Genomic DNA, 22,907 nt, shown 5'->3' with positions numbered 1-22,907 from the left:
GATAGTGGATGGAGGCAGCAGTATCAGCCTTAGTGATGAGGCAATGTGAACTCTGAAATTGTGGATACTGGCCTGAGTGGCATGTTCATTCAGTCCTCCTGAGTCAGGGATGGTGTAGAGCTCTGGACCATGGGAATAGTTCAAGGGGGGATTTGGGGTACTTAAAAGAATTAGACTTGTTTTTATGTTGCTTTTTCCTGCTTTATTTTCTCTCCTCTCTCCTTTCCACTTTCCTGCTTGTATTTTCCTTGCCGACCCCTACGCCTGAGGGTGTGAGTCATGTACCAAGCAAGGGTTTAAGACTTGACTTCTTGAACTAGCACCATGTTGATCTGGAGAGTCCATAAAGTGAATGAGGTTAGGCAGTGTAAGAACCCTGCAAACCAGGTCTTCCCAATGCCCCGGGAAGGGCTAAGGCAGAGTATAGACTCTGCCTGCTTTTCCTGTTTTCAACTCAGTAACCTTGCCTAATGATCCAGGCTTGGGGGAATTAAACACAAAACCAGAAGAGCCTTGACATTTGTAAAGCACTTAAAAATGTACAAGCAGCTTTCAAAATATCATTCCACTGAGTTCTATTAATTTAGGGGTTGTTCTAACTTCAGAGAGGCTGAATGACATGCTCAAGGTCACCAGGTCCTAGGTGACAGAACTAGGTTTTACTATTAAGGCCAATACAGCTTTCCTTCTGCAGGGAGGAAAGCTGAGGTCACAGAGTTGTGTGCAATGTTGGAGACATGCAGAGGGAGCTGGGAGCTCAGGGCCAGGTCGGCTGGCTGACACAGAAGGCCACCTAGCAGTCTTCACCACTGTGAAGAGTGACCTATGGGTCCTGAATACCTGGCCAGACCACAGGGAGCAAGGGGCAGTGGACGTCAGAGAACCCTTCCACTGGGCTTCTTTGGTTGGCTTGGGAGCCATACCCTGATCTAGAGGGATAATCAGTGGGGCATGTGGGTCTCTTGTTTGGCTGGGTTCTTTCTTTTCCTTTAGAAGCACAGAGTGCAGAGTCATGTGTGAACTTCTGGAGAACAAATTCTTGGTATTATTATTGAAAGAATTGGGTATAGGAACAGACAAGGCAAGGGGCATGCCGGAGCCAACCTGGGCAGCAGGCTTTGAAGAGGAAGGCTTCACACATCTTAGAGGGGAGTCAAAGTCTCTAAAGTGAGCCCACCTCTCTCAATCTCTCTCTCTCTCTCTCTCTCTCTCTCTCTCTCTCTCTCTCTCTCTCTCTCTCTCTCTCTCTCTCTCTCTCTCTGGAAAGCAGAATTCAGGAAAATGGGAGTGAAAACCCAGAAGTCATTTCTAGGCAGAAGGCCAAGTGTGGCTGGGTTTTTTTTTTTTTTTTTTTTTTGTTACTTGGTTTTTTACTTTTATTTTTTTGTTTTTGTTTTTTTGTTTTTTTTTTTGTTTTTTGTTTGTCTTGGAGCCTCCAAACTGTCTCATCCACAAAAGCTACTTTGATTCCATCTCCTTCAAGGAAGTATCAAGTTGGAAACCAGATATTGGATTGAGGAAATTTGTGTGAGTTAATATTTGTCGGGCTGGGGGAGAGATCTGTATCTAGAGGCAGGTCACAGAGCAGGGCTCTGTGGTAAGGTGTGGATTGGACTCAGGTTGCAGATGTTCTGACCGTCACATGTTCCTTGGCTGTTTCCTCTTTCTTCACACACTGGCCATGGGGAAATCCCCACTGGGCGCTATAAGAATCCCTGGGCTGTAGGAAGAAGGCGCATAGGCAAAAAGGCAAGATGAATTACAGCCTTGCTTTTCTGCTGGCCCTTTCGCTCTGTCTTGGCTCTGCCTCCGGGACTTCAGAGACTCCAACCTCTACCTCTTCCCTGGATTTGGCTCCAATATCACCCCAGGTTACAACTCCCCTGTTACCTCCAGGAGCCACATCTTGGGCAGAAGCTGGTACTGTGTCACAGGTGAGGGAGTTTCTGAGTCTGGGTGAGCTATGTTCAATTCTCTTCCTCTCAGTTTTTGGGGACCTGAATACAATTTCATGGATGACTAGACCTGAGCACTTTAAAGGATTTATGACCCTTTCTGTTCACTGTAGATGTCTTGGAAATGAATTAAAACCTGGGTGAAGTAATTAAATTGTTAGCAGGAGACACAACATCCCAGTTTTCTACTAATGCTTTTGGGGGAGGCGTGTTCTAAGAAGTTCTCAACCCAGGCTGACCAATAGAATCAGTGATGAGGAGAATCCTAAAAGTCCAGATGCCTTGGTTCTAGCCTGCAGAGATGTTTATGACTCAGGCATTTAAAAAGTCTAGTTGATTCTAATATGTAGTCTGGGATGGGAGCTTTTAGGATGGAGATCCCAGAGAAACCACTATTGCAAAGTTTATTCATCTGATTTGCTGCCCAGAGGGAGCCTTTGAGGGTAAATAATACACTCTGAGGGAGTGAGAATCTCCATGCGACAGCTGGGGCCCTGTCAGGTCCTCTCTACCTTGTTTATAAGGAAGTTGGCCATCAGGTCTAAGGACATGGTAAGGTCAGTAGAGTGCTTGTGCAGCGAAAGCCACCCCGGCCCTCTCACTAGCATGAGGACTGGTGTCTGTATCACTACCACCCATGTAAGAAGCCAGGCAAGGCAGCACCCATCTGCAACTCCATCACTGATTAGAGGAGGCAGGGACAGGAGGGTCCCTGGGATTACTTGTCAAACATTCTATCTCATTGGTGGGCGAGCGCCCGCACGAATGCAGAGAGAGAGAGAGAAAACATGGGTTAAAAAGAGAGGAATTATTAGGCTTAGGAAAATGCCATTGCAAGTGGAAATTTCCCAAGGGAATGCTAACTCTTCTCAATTTTTTTCATAAGGAATTCCTGGGGGCTATTTCCAGGGCCAAACAATTGCAGCAGTGAAATGAACTAACAAAGGCACTGTGTACTACAGAGATGGCCCTAGAGAGGCCCCTTGTGTAGATGGCACAGATTGCCCAATTCTTTGGGGGATGAGAACTTTTTGGCTTTCCTTAAAATAAAGAGGCAAGGGGAAGCTGCAGAATGAGGGACAGGAAACTGTTGCCCACTTTACCTCCCTCCGGGCCTTTCTGGGGAAGTGTTCCTTTGCAAAGCCTCCCAGCCTTGCTGCTGTATGATTTGTGCTTGAGGGTTCCTGACTCCATCAAAGTGCCTCCCTCAGAACTATCAGGCATTTCATTTAGAGACCCTCCAGCCTGCCACTTGCATGAACTTGTCTGGGTGGAAGGATAAATTGGAAAAGGGGAGGGGAAGCTTCTGTTTGAGTGTTTGCATTAGCATCCTTAAAATGTATAGACAACAAAAATGTGATCTACAAATGGCTTTCGTGGGACCTAGAGGGCGATGGCGTCAATGATATTCAGTGCATGCCTAATGAATGCCATGACTAGGCTAGTACATATGCAGCTTATTTCACTCACAAGAGTCAGGTAAAAGTAATGGATCCATTCTAGAGATGTTAAATCTGAGGCTTACCATGGTGAGGTCATAATGAAGTGACCAAACTGAGAGGGTATGTCTCCCCAGATTAGTCTGCTCATGCTAGTGTAGTTGTTTCATTCAGGTTTTTATTCATTTCAAAGGAACCTGTTGTGAAAATCATCTCTTTGTGTGCAGCTTCCTATGTTTCTGGGGAACAGGTGAAAATTGCTTTTAAAAGGAGAAAGTTCAGAGAATTGCAATTGCACACCACCTCGTCGGTCATCAGAAATCCCATATCTACTCACTCTTACCTGAGTGAGTTTCTGAGGATAATGAGAATGGGCTACCTGTTTTGTTTTTGTAAAGTGAGGTTAACAATAATAATTTGCTATAAAGCTTCACTACCAATCAAATCCAGCATTTGGATATAACATCTTTAGCTAAAGAAATAGAAAATAAAGTATCAGTCAAGAAACAGAGAGATTTAAAGTGCCTGCTCTCTGATAAGAAGACCCATATTTAAAAGTAGTAAGAACTAGTAGTTAAATTACAGAGGATTCGATTTCTTTCATCGTTTACTTATCTGCCTGTGGTGAGTGAGTCAGTATCACACTTCAACCTCCTTTTTATAGTGGGCCAGGTGTCAATTCCACCATAAACCTAATTTTCTAGGGCTGGCTGTCATCTTGATGAGTTTGTTGGGAAGTAGTGGGAAACCCTTTTATAACTGTCATTGAGCAAGTTCCAAACGTATCATTTTCTGTACTTTGGAAACTCTTGAGTACCATTATTTTGTGTCGTGAATCTTTGTGGGCACTTAGACTTGGCTGCTAATTAGAACCAATTGCGACCTTAAATCACAGATGTGAGTCACACCGTCTGCTGGCGGGTTCAGAGCACTGCGCATACCTCCAAAGACTTGGCCACTTCCTTTCTTGGATCTAGGAGAGGGTCCTCATGGACACTGGCAGGGTTAGAGCCACAGTGGTCTGTGTGCTTTTGTCGGCAGGGTCTGGGGCTGTTGGAAAAGCCCCTAGGGCACTCAGAAAGAGAGAGAGCCTGATTGGGCTAGAATTGGTTCCAATCAGCTTCTAATTCCAGAGCATGGGGTATTGAAGACCTTCGTAAATGTTAATTGAACATATACCAAGTAAGAACTTAGCAGTTTGGTCACTCTTGTGGGGCATGCAGGGTTCTACTTGCCCTCCACAAGGGGATTTCATATCCCTCCAAAGGCCAAGGGGACAAACTCTTGTCTTTGTGTCTCATTCCCCACATTTCATTCAAGTAGTTTGGGCATTCACCGCAGAGAGACTCATCACCATTAGCTTCATTGTCTTTGAATTCCAGGAGCAGAAATCTCTCTAATGGGAGACACTGATCAAACTTATGGACCATTTTGATGTCAGCTGAGCACGCTGGGCTGATGATAAGCAGGGTGGACTCCACAGCACTGGGACAGAGATGTTCAATAGAAGCCAGTGGAATGGCTGTCGGCAGGGCTCATAATTATTTGCTTGTCTTTCAGGTGAACTTCAGGACTGACTGAAAGTTGTTAGCTAGTGGTTCCTACTTGGTTGTCTAGACTTCTTGATGATATCTGCTGTTTCCAGAATTGACAGAGCTTCTTGGAGAACTCCAGCAATGGTCCCCCCTATCTTCTGCAGCTAATTAACCTCCTCTTGTCAATGCAATGCAAGATTTCTTTTCTTTGCTAGATGGTTACTATAATAAGGTATCTCTTCAAAAGCCTGTAAAACACTTGGCACACCTGTGCTAGAGTCTTTCTGTCTTTAGATAGAATAATAGATCTGAGTCCAGTAGAATCTAACCTCTCTGACAGGTTCTTGGTATGTATTGTCCAGTCTTTATTCATTCTTTGCAAAGACCCTTCTCAGCCCCAGTCTAACCCCTTGCTTCCATGTGCAGCATAACCCTGCTTGCTCCCACATCTCACTCCCTTATTCCTACAGATGGAGAGATCTGCTTGGACAAGAAAGGACAGTGTCAAGACTTTTCTTGCCATGGAAGGCTGGGAAGGTAGCATAGCTGATAAATTGCTTACAAACACAAGGTCTTGAGTTTAGTCCCAGAACCTGCAATTCAAAAGCCAAGTGTGGTAGTGTGGGTTGTTGCCCCAGTACTGGGGAAGCAGGATGAGAAGGATCTGTGAGACTCACTAGCCAGCACCCTAGCCTAATTGATGAGACCCAGGCCAATGGGAGACTCAAGAAAAAAAGGCAAATGTTGCCCAAGGAATGACACTTGGGATTGTCCTCTGGTTTGTACATTTTCCTCGTGCGCACGTGCACATACACACACACTCTTCATTCTTACAATCTTAGAAAAGCTTAGGTTAATTTAAAAACCACCACAGCCACCACCCTTTGCAAGAACCTTAATTGTCCCAGAGGTCACTGCTGGACTAAATCTCAATTACAGGAGCATCTGGGCCAAGTTTGTACAGGGTCATAGAGATTGGTAGAGGTGGCTTGTGTGTAGGGCAGATACACGCAGCTACTGCCAGCTGATGTGAACTTTGAAGCTTGGCTGGAGTCTCTCCAGACTCTGAAAACTGCTCTTTCCTCTGTAGTGACACAAAAAGTCCCTTCAGGCAGATGCTCCATAGGTGAGCTTTGGGCTGGCCTTCAGATGAGATCATTAAAAGGCACAGCCAGTTGGCTGACAAGACTCACTCTGCAAGGCAATGGTAGTAATGAAAAAATGTTAATTGTGCCAGGATCCCCTTGGGGTAGTTCAAAGGGGACAAAAGAAAAACAGAATCTTTCAAACCTGTCATTTTAAAATATGCAGTGGCATCGAAGTGTGAGCCTGAATATCTTAAAGAAACTTCAAATATTTTAAAATGATATTTCTTTTGCAAGTGGAAAGCTAGAGAACTTCTATTTGAAACATTTGCAAGAAACCTCTAAATTTATATGCTGCCCAATTTTTGAGCAAATAGATGGCTTGTTTCCATTTGGAAAAATGTGAATTTTATAATTTCCCAGCTGAGGAGAGGATTTGAATTCTCACTGGATATCTTTACCACGGCCCACAACCCTTCATATTTTCTTTATTCTGATTGGAAGGAACTGGGCTAGGATTGGAGTAAAAGTGTGCATGTGTGTGTATGTGTGTGTGTGTGAAGGTGTATGTGTGTGTGTGTGAAGGTGTGTGTGTGTGTGTGTGAGAAGGTGTGTGTGTGAAGATTAGTAGAAGGAAAGAGAAAGTGACAGCACCCAATCACCTGTCGGAGTGCCGGAGACTCAGCACACATCACTTGCTTACTTCAGTCATAGAGGAGGAAGCAGACTTAAGGTGATGCTGGGCATTGGTGGTGCACACCTTTAATTCCAGCACTTGGAAGGCAGAGGCAGGCAGATCTCTGTGAGTTTGAGGCCAGCCTGGTCTACAGAACAAGTTCCAGGACACGTTCCAAAGCAGTACAGAGAAAAATCTATCTTGAAAAACAAAACAACAACAACAACAACAATAACACAATAAAGTGTCACATCCAGCAAACAGAAGAATGGATGTTCAAACTTAGTGCTTTTGGCCCCGCTATTTCCCTTCCTTTGCACTGAGATAGAGTGATTTCTTTAAGACCCCTCAAGCATGGACAATCTTACTTTTGATACAAGCTGCTGGCAGAGGCTTAGCCAGCAGGTGGAGATGGGGTCGGCTTGTCTATATGACAATGTTCCTTGATGTGTTGGACAATACTTGTTTGCCGCCAGTCACTGATTTGCCAACCCAATTTCTGTCATTCCTGTTGCCTAAAAGGTTCATTTCCAAGGTTATCACTGACATTTGCCTCTTATTATTTGCAGCCGTTTTCCAATTTCACGGGCTCTGTGGACAGCCATGGGACTTGCCAGTGCTCTGTTTCCCTGCCTGACACCACCTTTCCTGCTGACAGAGTGGAGCGCTTGGAGTACACAGCTCACAACCTTTCTCAGAAGTTTGAGAAAGAATTTTCTAAGGTAGGTGTATTCTTTTCAAACAGTAGCTTGATTTAAAGTAAATCTCTGAGCACCTCTTGGTAGAGAGTGAGAACCCAGGAGGAGAATGGGGTGGAGTTTCAGCACAGAATGGGAAAAAGTCACTGCAGGACTCTGGTCCTCACAGTGGGAGAGTGGGAAACTCTCCACCCTGCCACGCTGAGTGCCTTGTGGTTTCTTCTCTCTGGCTTTCATTTACCCTTCCAGACTTGATTTGTTTTCTCTTTCCTCTTTTCCACCCTTTTTAGCACTTATCTTCTTCCACTGTCATTTCAATGAGGGTATGTTTAAATCTACATAGTCCCCCTTCTCTTTATTCTCCCCTACCATGGTAGTTAGTTTTGGTTGTTAGAACAGGAACATTTCATTCCACGTGTCTCCCATGAGCCCAAAAGTGAAGGCCTTTCTTTTTGGGATTTGAATGGAGGTCAATGGGTCTCTCAGCCTTGGGGAAAACCCTAGCTAGAACCTTCTGGTCTCTGCTCTGTGCAGCCTGAGGAATTTATTCTAAAAGATTGTCTTTCTCTGAGTCTGTGCAGCCATGTGACTTGCCATTCCAATTTCAACCTCTTCCAGCTTTTTAGCCAAACTACAAATCAATTAGAAAGGCTCCCATTTTATGCTCAGGTGAAGTCCAGGCTAGAATATAATCACATTATGCATTATTTAATACAACCCCATTAATTTACCAGGAGTTCTGGCTTTACTGCAGCCTTCTAAATAAGTTTTCCTGAGCAATTTGCGTATAAGCCACCACAACATCCAATACAGTTATCTTTTAAGACAAAACATTACGGTGAGCCTGAGATCCTACTTTCAACCTGAATTGGTACATAAATATTCTAAGTTAGAATGAGTGTCCAGGAAAAATGTGTTTGACTACTTCAGGAACCTAGCTTCTTCAGAAATAAAATGTCCTTGAATTAATCAGCAGAAAAGGCATAGCACTAAATTATAAATTCCAACCATTAATATTCATAGCTTTATTCCAGCATAATCAAGTAGAGATAAGAAGTTATGCATAAAAACATAACAAGTAGAGGAAAATCCTAGGTAAAGGTCTCTTTCAGTTGGAGTCATTTGCGTTGAAATAGTGGAAGCCATGGATTTGCACTCTGTCTCTGCTGGCAGGGGTGTAAAGGGCAGTTTGAAACATCAAGATTCCCCAGAAAGTGGACATGGCTTGCCAGGCTTGTGAATGAGGGGCATTTAATTCCAGTGCTGTAAGTGTGGTTGGACATGTGACATCTGCTTTGCTAATAATTGGCAGACAGAGGGGACAGAAGAGGTGGGAAACCCTTCAGTTCTGAAGATGTCAGTAGTTTGTCTCCCCCACTCCCCCCCCCAAAAAAAAAAAGAAAGAAAGAAAGAAAGAAAAGAAAAAGGAGGCCTAGTAAAGGAGTTTACCATCAGCTGAGGTTTGCATGGCTGATTTGGTGTGGTGTGGTGGAGACACCAGTGTTAAGAGTAGCAGCCTTCATTTGTATTTGTCCAAATGCTTCTAGTATTCCTGTTCTTTCAAGCGTACCTTTACTGGAGGGAGACCACATCTCCTCACTCCCACTTTAATGATGGAGACTCAAGGTTCACACAGGTAAAGGGACTTCCCTGAGGTTATTCCTCCCTTGGCGGCTACAGTAAGGTCAGGGGTTTGAATCTTCAGAATCAAGTCGGACCTCTTTCCTCATCCAAGCTGTTTTTACTCTTCTGCGGAGACTCAAAATACAGAGTAGGTCAGTTATGCTTTCAAATCCTGAGTTATCTCTTCAGCGGAGGGCTTCTGGATTTCCAGGTGAATTATTACAGCTGTCCCCAGACTGTCTTAGAAATCACCATTTATCTAGGGGCCGGAGGGAGGGGGGGAGTGCCCACTCTGAGCAGGTGAAAGGCTTGAGACTGCCTTCCATTAATTCATTATCTGTCAGTACACAGGAAAGTCAGGAAGCTGCCACTGCAGAAGATGCAGAAAGCATTTTAGACATTTCTGTTGCTCATGACACATCCTGTATGATTATACTTAGGAAGAAGATGCCACAAAAGGCAGTTCAGGTTGTCTTTTTTTTTTTTTCTTTCTCTTGAGGTTTTGGTCTTTAGGGCAAGTTATGCAGTATGACACATTTGCTAATAGATGCTCATGCATGACAAGCTTGAGGCAGCCTGGGAGGTATTTGAGAAACCCATAAACAAACAATATTGATTGAGCAATGCTTTGTGCAGTGGAATAAAAGTAAATTAAAAGGTCAGATTGAAAAACACTGAAATAACTATTTCTCTGTTAATTTCTAGAATTTATAGAGCATCCATTAGCGAATCTCTTAATGTATATCATCTCCAGTCTCTACAATAATCTTGCAAGCTTGATGTCATTACCCTTGGGTTGGGAAGTATAGTAAGGCTTAGAGAAATGAAGTGATTTGCCCACTGGGTACTGAAGTTAAATTTGAGCTCAGGCAGTTCTTGTACTAAATACTGCATGTTTTGATGATATTTTCAGGGTCAATTAACCTAATTGCTTTTGCTTTTAAGGATATGTTGAAAATAACAGTATGTTTCAAAGTTCATTTACTTATTTCAAGTAATCTGGCTATAGTTATGATCCTGGGTTTTGGGAACTGACAGAACTATGAACCAGACTAATTATTCAGCTGAACAGCTAGACACACTACCTCCTTATTTGTGACACGACTACCTTTATTGTAAGAAACAAACTCCAAACAAATTTTGATTTCCTTTTAATTCATGACTTGTTTAAATATGTGCCAATAAAATAAAGCAGGAGCTGTGAATGCCAGCCTGGTGATTTAAAGGCAAGCATTGTGAGTGTTCTTAGGCTCACACTTGCCATGGTGATGAAATTGGGGCGAAGATATTATTACAGCAGCAAATCCTCCCCATCTAAGACCCATATTCATGCTAGCATGTTTTTATACTACCTCTGGCCTCTAAATGCCAGCACCACATACTCAATCCCTAGTGTGGCAACCAAAATATCTCTAGACATTACTGAGCATCCCCTGGAGACAAGCTGTCTGCTTGGACCTCCTCCTTCTGTTGTGAACAAGCATTCTAAATCCAGGAGGGGAAAATGTGCTAAAGGTTCTAAGTGCTAGTGGTGTGAGGCTGAATTCATCACTGGGTATGCTAGTCTGCCATTAACTGAGATGAAACTACAAGATCTCAGAGCTGACTGTCTATATCTTTGCACAAAATCTACACAACTGTAAATTTCAAATGTGAAGCCTTTCTGGCCCATCTTCAAATTTTCTCCTGCATACCACAACTGTGGACAAATCTAGTTTTTCCTGCATACCACCCAGCTTTTCTGCAAATGTCAGCAGAAAGGATCACCCTTCAAAATTCTGTGCGAGGTTTACAGAGACCTTTTGTTGTGTAGCTGAACTTGGGGCAGACCCAGTGCAAGTTCTCACAGGTCACAAACTCCAGGCCATGCCTTGGCTTTCTGTGATAATCAGGGGAAACCTCATTTTCTTTAGCAGAGATGACAGTTGCATCACTCATTTGCACAGAACAGTAGCTTTAACGTGCCACCAAAGTGTTCCAGGAAAGCAGAGGGTATTTCATTTGTTCCCAGAGCTGGCAAGGCCAAATGCCAACAAGCACACTCATTTCTCAAACTTCTATTTCTGTAATGGATTGGTGCATTATTGTTATGTTTTCACCAGAGGCAAGGGTTTATGACCATTTTTTTTAAGAAATTGAAACCTGAGCACCTTATGTCTGTGTTAATTTTTTTTGAGGGGCTTGTTATATGCACTACCACACTCCTTTTTGAAACCTGTATCCACAAAAATATTATGATCCCTATAAGCCTCCAAGTAATGGGGCATCTGATGGCAGTGAGTGTTGTTTGCCTGAGGAGATACAGTAATGGTTCTCTGTTCCAATGTTCTTTAGAACCCTCTTTTTTTGAGGTCCTAGTTCTCAACTGGGGCCCATGAGTCTATTCTAATTTGCATGATGGGGTTAAGTGGAAAGGCTACAATGACAGGTGTTAGGGCAGCCTTTGTCATTAGAAAGACCACAGTTCAACATCTGTCTGAATTCATCCAGGCACTTGCCATTAGTGCAGTTGGGGGAGGAGTATTACTTATGCTCACATTTAAGAAAGAAACCGAAAGCAGCAACTTTTTAATGAGCAGGTCTTTGAAAAAGCCATGACATTTCTTTTAGAGATCAGATACAAAAATGTGTCACCGACTGTTTATTGAAATATCCTTTTGGAGGTTCCAATTATACACTCAACCACCAAGGGAATTTTTGGAAGTATTTTAACTTAATGATCAGACATTCAAATATATGCAACAAATGTGTAATTTAAAGGTCTGATTGCAATAATCAGTTCTTGGAACAAATGTGAACTCACTTAATGAAATGTGCACTTTATAGTTGTGCCTACACTCACATATTATACAGTACATTGGGTCATCATGCTTCTTTGTAAAAGGCAGAGGGGCTCAGAATTCTCAGCACATGATTCCCAAGCAGAGGATTCTACTCAGTGGAGATGTCCCCTCTTCTAAAAAATACTGAGACTTTGAGAGAGTAATGGCTCTAAACAAAAGGATTATAGAGGTAGTGTTTTGTCCTAGAGAACATTTTCTTTTTTTTTTCTTTTCTTTCTTTCTTTTTTTCTTTTTCTTTTTTTTTTTTTTTTTTTTTTTTTTTTTTTTTTTGTCTTTCAAGACAGGGTTTCTCTGTATTGCTTTGGAGCCTGTCCTGGAACTTAGGTCAGGCTGGCCTCAAAGTCACAGAGATTTGCCTGCCTCTGCCTCCTGACTGCTGGGATTAAAGCCACCAACACCAGGCTCCTAGAGAACATTTAATAATGTCTTGAGACATTTTTGGTTGCTATAACTGGGAGCAACTGAATATCCTACAATTCACTGTATAGCTGCCCACAACACACGAGAAAGAGACCTGCTTAAAATGTCAATACCATCGAGGTCAAGAAAGTCTGATTTAGAGCAAATGACCTGAGATGAGAGTTGGTCCCAAGCAGTTCAGTCCAATGAGCTAGCGTCCTCAGACTTGAAAATGGATATTATAATAAACATCCAGGTTTTTTTCAGTGTAGGTGTGACCCAAAGCCACAGTGATATGCTACTTTTAGTTTGCATTTGGATAAAAAAGGGGTAGCTATATTTTGAAACACTCCTTTGCAAGTGATGACAAGGATTAAATAACCTTCAAGTATTTTGTAGTGGAGGAAGTCTATTTGCTATCACTCTGTGAGTGGACATGCCCTTTTTGCTTCTCCTCCAGGTGAAGGAGTATGTCAAGCTAATCAGTGTGTATGAGAAGAAGCTCCAGAACCTGACTGTCCGAGTAGAGGTCATGGAGAAAGATAGTATTTCTTACACAGAACTGGACTTTGAGCTCATCAAGCTAGAAGTAAAGGAGATGCAAAAACTGGTCATACAGCTGAGGGAGAATTTTGTTGGAAGCACAGAAATTATTGAGAAGCTGGAAGTGGAGGTAAGGAATGACTCACTTAGTAATCAGAAATGCATTTTGTTCAATGACTGAACAAGTGCTATGACCTGGATAGGATACTCTCTTCCCCCAACCCAAATTCTGCTACTGGCTCAGGGCTATGAGGCAATCTGTGTTCTGTTTTGGATGAATACCTATAGTTGTATAGTAAATGTATTGGGAACATGTTGACTGAGAAACAGATGTTGGACACCTAGAATTCTGCCCCGGAACTAAATCTTCTTTCTGTTCTTTAGGAAGTGATGGCATAAATCTGAATTGGCCATATTAAATTAGGGATCTTCTCTGTCTTGGATTTACCCGCATGAGATCAGTTTGACCAGCACAATTTGTTGAAAATATTATTTTTTTCTTTAGTGTGTGTTTTCTGCTTTTTTTTCTTTTTGTCAAAAAATTAGTTGTCCATAGTTGTGTGGAGTAATATTAGTCTTCATTTCTGTCACATTGACCAATATGTCTGTTTTTATGCCAATGCCATGCTGTTACTACTACTACTATGGCCCCATAGTACAGCTTGAAATCTGGGAGGGTGCTATGTCCAATAGCAATAAAACAACTCCTAATGACATATTGCTACATCCATAGATCAGTGCATCACTCAACTCTCAGCAGAGAAGCGTCTCCTCAAACTAGATGGGAAATAACACAGAGAGTGACAGCTGGACAATGTGCAGAAATTGAAAGACTTTGGGGTGTTTGTGGCTGAAAGGGATGTGTTCATTACTGGAGGTGGTGGGTGATTTTAAGGAAATAGACTTTTCCAGATACCACAGGGCAGATACACACATGAGCTTATAGAAACTGACGTAAGACTTGCACAATCTAAAGCCATTTAAAAATCTGAGCATGAGGGACTGGAGAGATGGCTCAGTGGTTAAGAGCACTGACAGTCCTTCCAAGGATCTGAATTCAATTCCCAGCACCCACATGGCAGCTTACAGCTGTCCATAACTCCAAGATCTGACACCCTCATAGGGACATGCAGGCAAAACACCAATGCAAATAACATAAAAATAAATTAATTTTAAAAATCTGAGCATGAAAGAGGGGGTGTGGGCATCATGTCCTACCTCCAGCCAAGAAGCTATTTGTAAATAATAGCAGCTGAGAGAGGAAAATTGGTTTTCTTCTATTGAATGACACTAGGTACATCAACCACAACTCAGAGCAAGCCCATGCTCAGGAGTAGATTACCAACATGAATGAGTTCCATGTGTTTTAGTTGCTCTTTTCTTTTGTTTTTGTTCTTCAAAGAGAGAGAAAGAGCATGAAGTTGAGTGAGTGGGGAGGGGGAGGATCTGGGTACGATAGAATATGATAAAAATATATTGTGTAAAATTCTCAAAGAATAAGTTGAAAAAATAAGAGCATGCAAGAATTAAGGGAAAAATAAATTTCTTATGAATATGTTTTAGCAAAGTCTTTAAAGATCAATGGATAAGATTACCATATTAATGTTATGGTTGGGCAATTTATATCAACCGGAATTTACCAGCACAGTCATGACATGGCTATAATTGAGAATTCTAGTTACATATTTTAGAATTTACAATTTCTCCAGCCCTCACCATTCATTAAGCACTTAATTATAATACAACATGAGTAAACACGAGTTTATAGGGGAAGGTTATTAGAAATGAACTTTAATGGACATTTGTGAATGCCTAGTGTGAGGCTTGCTCTATTATTAAAGCTGTTAAAAATCTTTGCCATTTTCTTCTTGTCACACACATTGCCTGAGATGTGACAGGCATTCAGTCCTAACCATAAAATGTATTCTTCCAAAACGAACCCATTCAGACCAATCTCTGGTGTATTCTGTAGCAATGTTTCACTAAATGACAAATTCAGCCCCAGAATGTTTATGAAAGAAATTGCACAATAATATAAAGTCACTCTGAATTTTTTATTTCCTTAGATAAAGAATATGACTCTTCTGGTAGAGAAGCTGGAGACACTAGACCAAAACAATGTCCTTAGCATCCGCCGGCAAATCTTGGCTCTGAAGAACAAGCTGAAAGAATGCGAGGCCTCTAAAAGTGAGCTTGTGCCCGCCACGCCCCCTCCTCCTGCTCCTGGTAAGCCTGCTATATGTGCTTTTACCTCTTGCATGAGACCCCATAATGAGCCTTGTGCTGGGTGGGGAAAAGACTTGAGATTGTAGTGATGGGGGAATTGTGGCATTTTTTTTTTTTTCAGTTCTGAGTTTACTCTTCCACATTTGAAATCTTCCCACTGTCAACTAGTTCTGTTATCATATTCTGGGGACACAGAGGAAAAGCACAGGGAGTTTTTTTTTTTTTTAAAGAACAAAATCCACTGGTTACACACATTCTCTTTGCATTCCCCTGGCAGGAAAAACCTGTCTGAAGGATAGAAGAGCTATGGGACCAGGGATGGCAGAGCATATGGGATCCTTATGTGACTTTGCCTTCTGGTAGACGAAACGGGCAGATTGGCTCATTTATATTATAAGCTGGGTGTGTGCCTTTGTTTTTCTGACATCCCTTTTTCCTGTCCTCTCTTTCACACTCCTCTCTACCTTTATTTCCCCCCTGAAGTGCATGCTGGGTACCTGCTACAATCTGAGTCCCGAGACTCACCTAGAATTAAAGGGACGGTGGTGGTATCACACAGCATGGACATGCCTTGCTACCCATCCAGCAGGATAGGAGGCATCTCACTCTCCCCACCCCTGTTAACTACAGAACAGCGTATGTTGGGGGAGGGAGGGGCAATTACTTAAATTTATCCATGAATGGAAGCAGTGGGGTGGTGGCTTGGAGAGAATAGCTTTGGAATCCCAGAGCTTGCCAGCCATGTGGCTGCAGAGAAAGGATCCTTCATCTTACTTGTAAAATGAGAGAATAATTGTATTCACCTTATAGGGTTGCTATGGGGATTAATGAGGCAGTGCTTGTGAAGCTCAGGGCTCTGTAATCAGCAGCCATACATACACCGGCAATGGATATTATTAGTAATCATGATAATTGAAGTGAAAGCTTGGCTGTGAACAGAGACAGGGCTAAACCCTGCTGCACTAATGTACCTCCCTCCAGCCTCTCAGTCACAGAACTCAGCCCCATCCTTTAGAGGTTCCACACTAAAGGAACCTCTCTTGTGGTCTTGAGCATCTCTGCCCCAATGGGAGCTATCACTTGTCATCAAATTGTGTCACCGTCATTGTTTTTACAAATGCCAATTTGCACCAGTCTTTTCCTTTGGACTGTAGATTTCTGGATCTTGCCCATGTAACTGACTTCTGTAAGGTTAAGTTGGTTATGACTATAGTTATATGCCTCTTGGTCCTGTTCAGGGGACGCGCCCACCAGTTGTAGTCGGAAGTCTGCTCTAATGTGACTTACAGAGGGTGTTTAGGGCAAGGATCATGATCTGTCTTCAGAGACAGATGAAAGCCAGATTGGTCTGGCTCAGCGTTATAATCACACCAAAGGTGGAATCTGGTTGTGATGGACCATGGCAAGCTTTCAAGGCAAGAGTTAGAGCTGTGGCACAAGCTCGGCTAGGATGAGCAAGCAGCCAACTGATTTTCCTGGCACCGGTTTCTAAACAAGAAGGAACATCCAGGGCCATCACACTTAGTTCTGTGATATTTCAGGGGATGGGCTTGAGTCTGGAGGATGTTGCCTTTCTTGAAGACACACTGGCACTCAGCGACAGAGTTTATGTTGTAATATGTCTGTGATCTCTGGTCATCTCAGGACTCCCTAAAACCCTGAGTGTCAGGTGGCAGCCAACTAAGGGTGAGGGTAGGGGAGGGAAGCCCATTGCTCAGTGTTTAGGGACGAAAGCAAGCAAGTCTTTTGAATTATTTTTAGAAGTATTTGCTAGGCTTTCCCTTAGACCTTCACACGTAGACTTGTATGAGCCATCTCAGCCCAGCTGTGTGGTTGAAGCAAACCCAGCCCAGCCTTTCACGCACTTTCTCACAACCTTGGCTGCGCCTGGATCCCTGCCAAACCACTTGGCTCTCCTCCAGCTTTGTTCATATTATATTTATGATGTTTATATTAAACTGATTTTTGTTGTGTTTTTAAATCAATTTCTTTCACTTGCTCTCTTTATGTTTGGATTGGTGGATAATGCAGAATTGGAAAATCCCCAGGCACCACAAAGTTGTGAGCCTGTGGAGACTTTAATTAAAGTTCCTCACTACTATGGGGCTTTAAAATCTGGCCTGTCTGCCCTTTTTTCCCACTGTGGAGTTGCACAGAACAAAAAAAAAAAAAAAAGGCTCTGAAATAATTCTTCACTCTCTGGGTTCCACCATTCCAGCTGCACTTTGTAACCTAGTGGTTAGCTTGAACTTAGACCCAATATGTCTTGTTTTTAATCAAATGCAATATAATATGTGTGTGTACATGCATGAATGTGTATATGTGCATTGCTGCAAAAAATCTTTTCCTGCTTCATTTCACAAAACTTTCTAACTTAAAACGATTGATCTAATTATGAACTTTCCCTTCTCAAACAATAAACTTCAGTCTATTTTTTTTTTCCTCTGAATCGAGTTGGCAGCAGCATACTAGAAAACACATGATGAGAATTCCCATCGGTCACTGTGTTGCTTGAGGAAGTTAGTTTGCAAGTACATAGGAGGTTTTCAGTAAATGATGCGTGATTGAACAGGACATAGATAATGGGGGGGGGGGCGTGCTAAAATCCTAAGCTTAGAGATGCACAGAGTGTTGAGAGTACAATCAATGATTCAGAACCAACTTATTACCAATTTTCTTACAATTATAATCATTTTACTTGCCTAGTTCTAGGATTGGTTTGGATTTTTTGGAGACAGGATTTCACTCTGTAGTTCAGGGTGTCCTGACATTCATGACAAGCCTATATCCTAACGCTTCTAAGTAATTGGCTAAAAACTACGAGCCACTACCGCCTGGCTTAATTGCTTAGTTCTTACAAGTTAATCATATTTTTCTCTAGATGTAGTACACAGACAGCTTAGCTGTCCAGGTGAGAATCTGCACTGACAGACCCATAATTAAGGGTTCTCTGTGGGCATACCATGTTTGGTTTAAAAATCCACTCTATTAGCTTAAAAAGTTTACATAGCCACGTTTCGAGGCTCAGGACTATGAGACTACCAGGAAAGGAGCTAATGGATTGCATGATGAAGAAAGTACCTTTGCATAGAGAATTCCCTGTTCCTCATTCTGTAAAATAAATAAATCAGATGTGTAGCAGGGTGGATCTCTAGTGTTTTGTAAAATGAGGTTGGATTTAATCATTTGCTAGGTCTTTTACTCCTACATTCCCTTTTGTGGTCATCCCTCCATTTGCTAGATTGCTAGAGACTACCAGAATGGGAGAAGAAATACCCAGAAGCCACTATTCAGAAAACAGCTATGTAAAGTGGAACTGGTATGATCTGATTTTAATGATGGTGGTTACTATCGATTGAGTTGTACTTACAAGCCTTATTGCTGTTCTTTCCAACACCCCTGTGGTTTAGGCATTGTTTATTTAACATAATGAAACTTGCAACTTTCTCCATGATATACAGTAACAAAAGATTAGAGCCAGGATTTGGACTAGAGCCTGTCTGTAACACTTCTCCGTGGCAGGCTGGTGTGTGTCTATAGCTGCTCTAACAAAGGAGGTGTCCCTGTGACTTCTGGAATGAGACGGCAGTTCCAACAAGGCACCCGACTGATTAGCTCTCAGTTACCTTTGCTTCTTTGCTTGTAGAGTTGCTGGAAGGACATTCTTGTTTCTAAAAATTTGGTGCTTCGTTCTCATCCACCAGCACATGTAAAATGATTCCCTGGCCCTGGAAAGTTCTTGGATTATGGGCTGGACACTTTCTTGTTGCCAAAGGGTACTGGTGATGTTGGGATGGGAAATGGGTAAGAAAGGGAATAGAGTATACTTAAGATCTTGATATGAAGTCAAGGGCTAGGAAGAGTGCGAAATAAAGATAGGATGGTAAAAGATCCCTGTAAAAGGGATGGGAGGAGAGGGACACTCTGCTGAGCAGTGGGCACCAAGATGGCTATCAGTTTGGGTAGTTTCCTTTTTGGTTTGATTCTAGCCATTGGGGAAGCCCACCACCCAACCACAGCCCTTTCCCTGACTTGCCAGTCTTCACTACTATAACCCACAATACTGACAATAACGCATTTTTTTGTCCCTGTTTCCTTTTGACCAGATCCAGAACACTAAAAATATCTAAAGGGGGTAGAAGATAAAAAGGAAAGTAACAAAATAGATAGAATATTTAGAAATGACTGGGAGGTAGAAGAAGAAATTTGAATGTCATTCAATTTTAATACTTATAACAGGCACAGTTTAAATTTCTGGTCAACATAAGAAATAATAAACCTTAATTATTATCAGTAGGGACACTATTAGTACTTTATTTGAAGTAGGATTATTGTGTTAGTGATGGAACCATTGACATAATGTTAGCAGTATTGATCGTGTATTTTGGTTCCTTTATGTCTAAAGATTTCACATCAGAGACAGAACACAGAACAGTCTATCGTTAACCCCTTGATAATGTGAGGATAAGTTATATGCATCATCATCTTTTCTGAAATATTGTGTTACTGTTGGTTTGGGATATTTTCTTTCCAGGAAAGTCAGGTTCAATGAAGCAAGCAACCGTTAAGTCTTCCAACCTGAAAGCAAGGGAGGTGACTTTCATTTCCTCACAGTGAAATGTAGTTGCATAAATAAGCTCTCTGCTAGGTATTTTAACCAGAAAATTCAGTGTTAGCATCTGGAATCTGGAACAGTTTTTGTTATCATTAAACTGAACACAGTACTAACTTTATTTTAATAATTCATGCATTGTTTCATAAACAAAGGCAAACAAGCATTCATCTGAGAGATCACTTTTACGGGAAGAAATAATAATTTATAATTTTATTTATTATTTCTTTAGCAGAGAGCAGTCTCTTGGCTGAACACACGTTGCCTTTTTTTATTTATGAAATGGTGCATGCATTATTAAAATAAACCTGTGACTGTATTCTGTTTAATGATATGCAAAATTATTTGAGGTTGGGTACAGTGCGGCTTTATTTCTCTACCTGTTGTAAGGTTGGCTGACTTTCCCACCAACTGTGGATTTATGAGAGCGTTTAAAGAGCACGTATTTATTTCAGGGACTGAAAAGTCCCAGCAGATTGGAAAAATAAAATCAGGATTTCTAGTAATGGTTTCACCTCCCAGCAGTCCTTGAGTAAGGAAGGAAGAGAGAGAAGCATTTAGCAAGGAGGGGACCCAGGCAGTCACTGGACTCTCCTTACTTCCCAGAGCTAATCTCAGGCGGTTCTGGGGAGCTCTGCTTTTGTCTCTAGTTCAGGCTTGTACCCTCCGTGGCTCCTTGATTCCTTCCAGGCACTTAGAGCAGGAGATAATGTTCATGTTCTGTCCCTCCCATCTCCCTCCCTCCTTCCCTCCATCTCTCCCTCCTTTCTGCCTTCCTTTCTTCTCTCTCTCTCTCTCTCTCTCTCTCTCTCTCTCTCTCTCTCTCTCTGTCTGTCTTTCTCCTCTCTCCCTTCTTTCCATGATCCAAGTAGCAAGCAAGGAAAAATAACCTCAACTGTACTTGAAGCTGGATTTTTCTTTGTTATCCAATAGAGTAGCTTACTATTTTTTAAAGGATGATATTTGTCGTAATATGAGAGAATATATGTTCAGTTCTTTGGATAGGTGTTGTAAAAATGCTAGAGGAATTTTATTTTTTTTAATTATTATTATTATTATTATTATTTTATGGCTCACAAACCCTTTTGGTTGGCAGACATTTCAGAGGGTACACAAGCAAAGGGCCAGTTTGCCCAGCCCAAGTTATTTATCCAAGGGTTACATGGAATGAAGAGTCAGTGGGTCAGTGCATCTGGTCCCACTTGATTGTACACATTTGACAATGACTGTGTCAGAAAATGGGAAGGACGAAATACTTTCCTGCCATTCTATGGTGTAGCAGCAAATGGATTATGAAGAACAGGATTCATCTCAAAGCTCCGAGGCAATCACCAAGTGATTTATGTGAAGGAGTGTTCTCTGGGCACAGATTAGGCAAGCCCATGGCAAAAATGACTCTAGCTCCTCAAGACTGGGAAGCTTGAGAATCTTACCATTAAAGGACTCTGCCTTGACCTATTAAATGCTGTATTTATAACTTTCTTTCTGAGATTAACTCAGAGCAACATTGGTACCTGCTGTGGATATACACTGGGAGTCCCAGGGAAGGCAAGGACAGCCTCCCCCCACCCAGATCTATCTTTCATTAATTGTTGTCTTTCCTAGGGATGATTCTGGTTAACTAGCACATTTGGCTATATGAGGAAAGGACATATTTCTACAGTGGTATTATTTTTTTCAATATTGCTACAAAAATTAAGATACTTGTGAAATGCTTTCTGGGAGAAGAAAATATATGAAAAATCAACCTTTCCCCTTTCTTTCTGGGATCTCAAAGTTTAAAATGTAGCTTTATGTAGTTATATTACATCCATTTTCTAACTTGAGAACCTACTGATGAAAACATGAGGCAGCTCTCTAGATCTGGCAGTGGGCTCACACTGAGACAGGAACAAAGGGTGACTCTTCTCCTCCAGAGCTGCCGTTGTGATTGAACCATGACGGGGGAAATGTTGGTGGGGGTTCCATTTTGGTTCTTAGAATGTTAAATTGTTTAAGCATACACTTCTTTCTTCTTTTGTAGGAAGCTGTAGTCACGGTGGTGTGGTGAACATCAGCGCTCCTTCTGTGGTTCAGCTCAACTGGCTAGGGTTTAGTTATAAATATGGCGCCTGGGGTCGAGAATACTCTCCCGAGCATCCAGAGAGAACTCTGTACTGGGTGGCACCTCTGAATTCAGATTCCAGGGTTCTAGAATCTTACAGACTTTATAACTCACTGGATAATTTGTTAATCTATTCACATGCTCGAGAATATCGGATCCGCTATGGCCAAGGGGGTGGTACAGTAGCATACAACAACAACCTGTATGTGAATTGGTACAATGGGAGGAACATTGCCAAAATTAACCTGACTACCAATGAAGTTACTGTTAATCGACCTCTCCCCATGGCTGCCTATAATAACCGCTTCTCATATGCTAATGTGAATTGGCAAGACATTGACTTTGGTGTGGATGAGCAAGCACTGTGGGTGATTTATGCAACTGAGGCCAGCACAGGTAATATAGTGATTAGTAAGTTGAATGATACCTCTCTTGAGGTGCTAGACACGTGGGTTACCAAGCAGTACAAACCATCGGTTTCTAACGCCTTCATGGTATGTGGGGTTCTCTATGCTACCCGTACTTTGAACACCAAAACAGAAGAGATTTTTTACTACTATGACACAAACACAGGGAGGGAAGGCAGGCTGGCCATTCCAATGAGGAAGATTCAGGAAAGAATTCAGAGCATTAATTATCATCCCTTTGACCAAAAGCTTTATGTCTACAATGATGGTTATCTTCTGAATTATGATCTTGTCTTCTTGCGGGAGCCCAAGCAACCTGCCTCGATGTTAGGGTGAAGGAGAAATGAAATGTTGGATGAAAATCCCCTTCCCCATGTATTTAGACATCTGCAGGGGAATTAGGGAGTGCATTTCTTTAGGAGTGATGTTTAGTAGAGATATAGTTCTAGCACAATAGAGACCTAGGATATTTTCCTCAATTTGATTTCTCTTGGGACACACCATCCTCTGTGGGTGGATTTAACAACTGAAATAAGGTCCTTCTGGGTGAAGTTCTCAGAGCTTAGGGCTACTAAGAGTCTAATGAAATCTCTAGTGAGGTGAAATCTGGAAATTAAGGAACTTAGGGGAACTCAATATGAACTTTAGGTAGTGTTTCTCTAGGAAAAATTGTATAGTGAACAGTTATCTACTATGTAGCCCATTGATTAGTCCATGGGGGAAGGGAAACTGAGGCTTAATTAGGTAGATTAATAAGGGGCC

General features: G+C 42.0%; 1 protein-coding gene across 1 annotated transcript; it reads left to right on the top strand.

The window, feature by feature from the left end:
• The first annotated feature begins 1,752 nt into the window (after positions 1-1,752).
• Olfm4 (olfactomedin 4) lies at positions 1,753-22,600 on the top strand. Its single transcript, XM_051195321.1, has 5 exons — positions 1,753-1,934; positions 7,260-7,412; positions 12,714-12,926; positions 14,863-15,022; positions 21,658-22,600. The coding sequence occupies exons 1-5, from the start codon at positions 1,755-1,757 to the stop codon at positions 22,479-22,481; spliced, it is 1,530 nt and encodes a 509-aa protein (XP_051051278.1). The 5' UTR covers positions 1,753-1,754; the 3' UTR covers positions 22,482-22,600.
• Positions 22,601-22,907: the final 307 nt, after the last annotated feature.

This window comes from Phodopus roborovskii, unplaced genomic scaffold (genome assembly GCF_943737965.1).
Source record: "Phodopus roborovskii unplaced genomic scaffold, PHOROB, whole genome shotgun sequence".
Lineage (NCBI taxonomy): Eukaryota > Metazoa > Chordata > Mammalia > Rodentia > Cricetidae > Phodopus > Phodopus roborovskii.
Note: the sequence above shows the minus strand (reverse complement) of the source record. Positions and strands in the feature narration are given on the sequence as shown.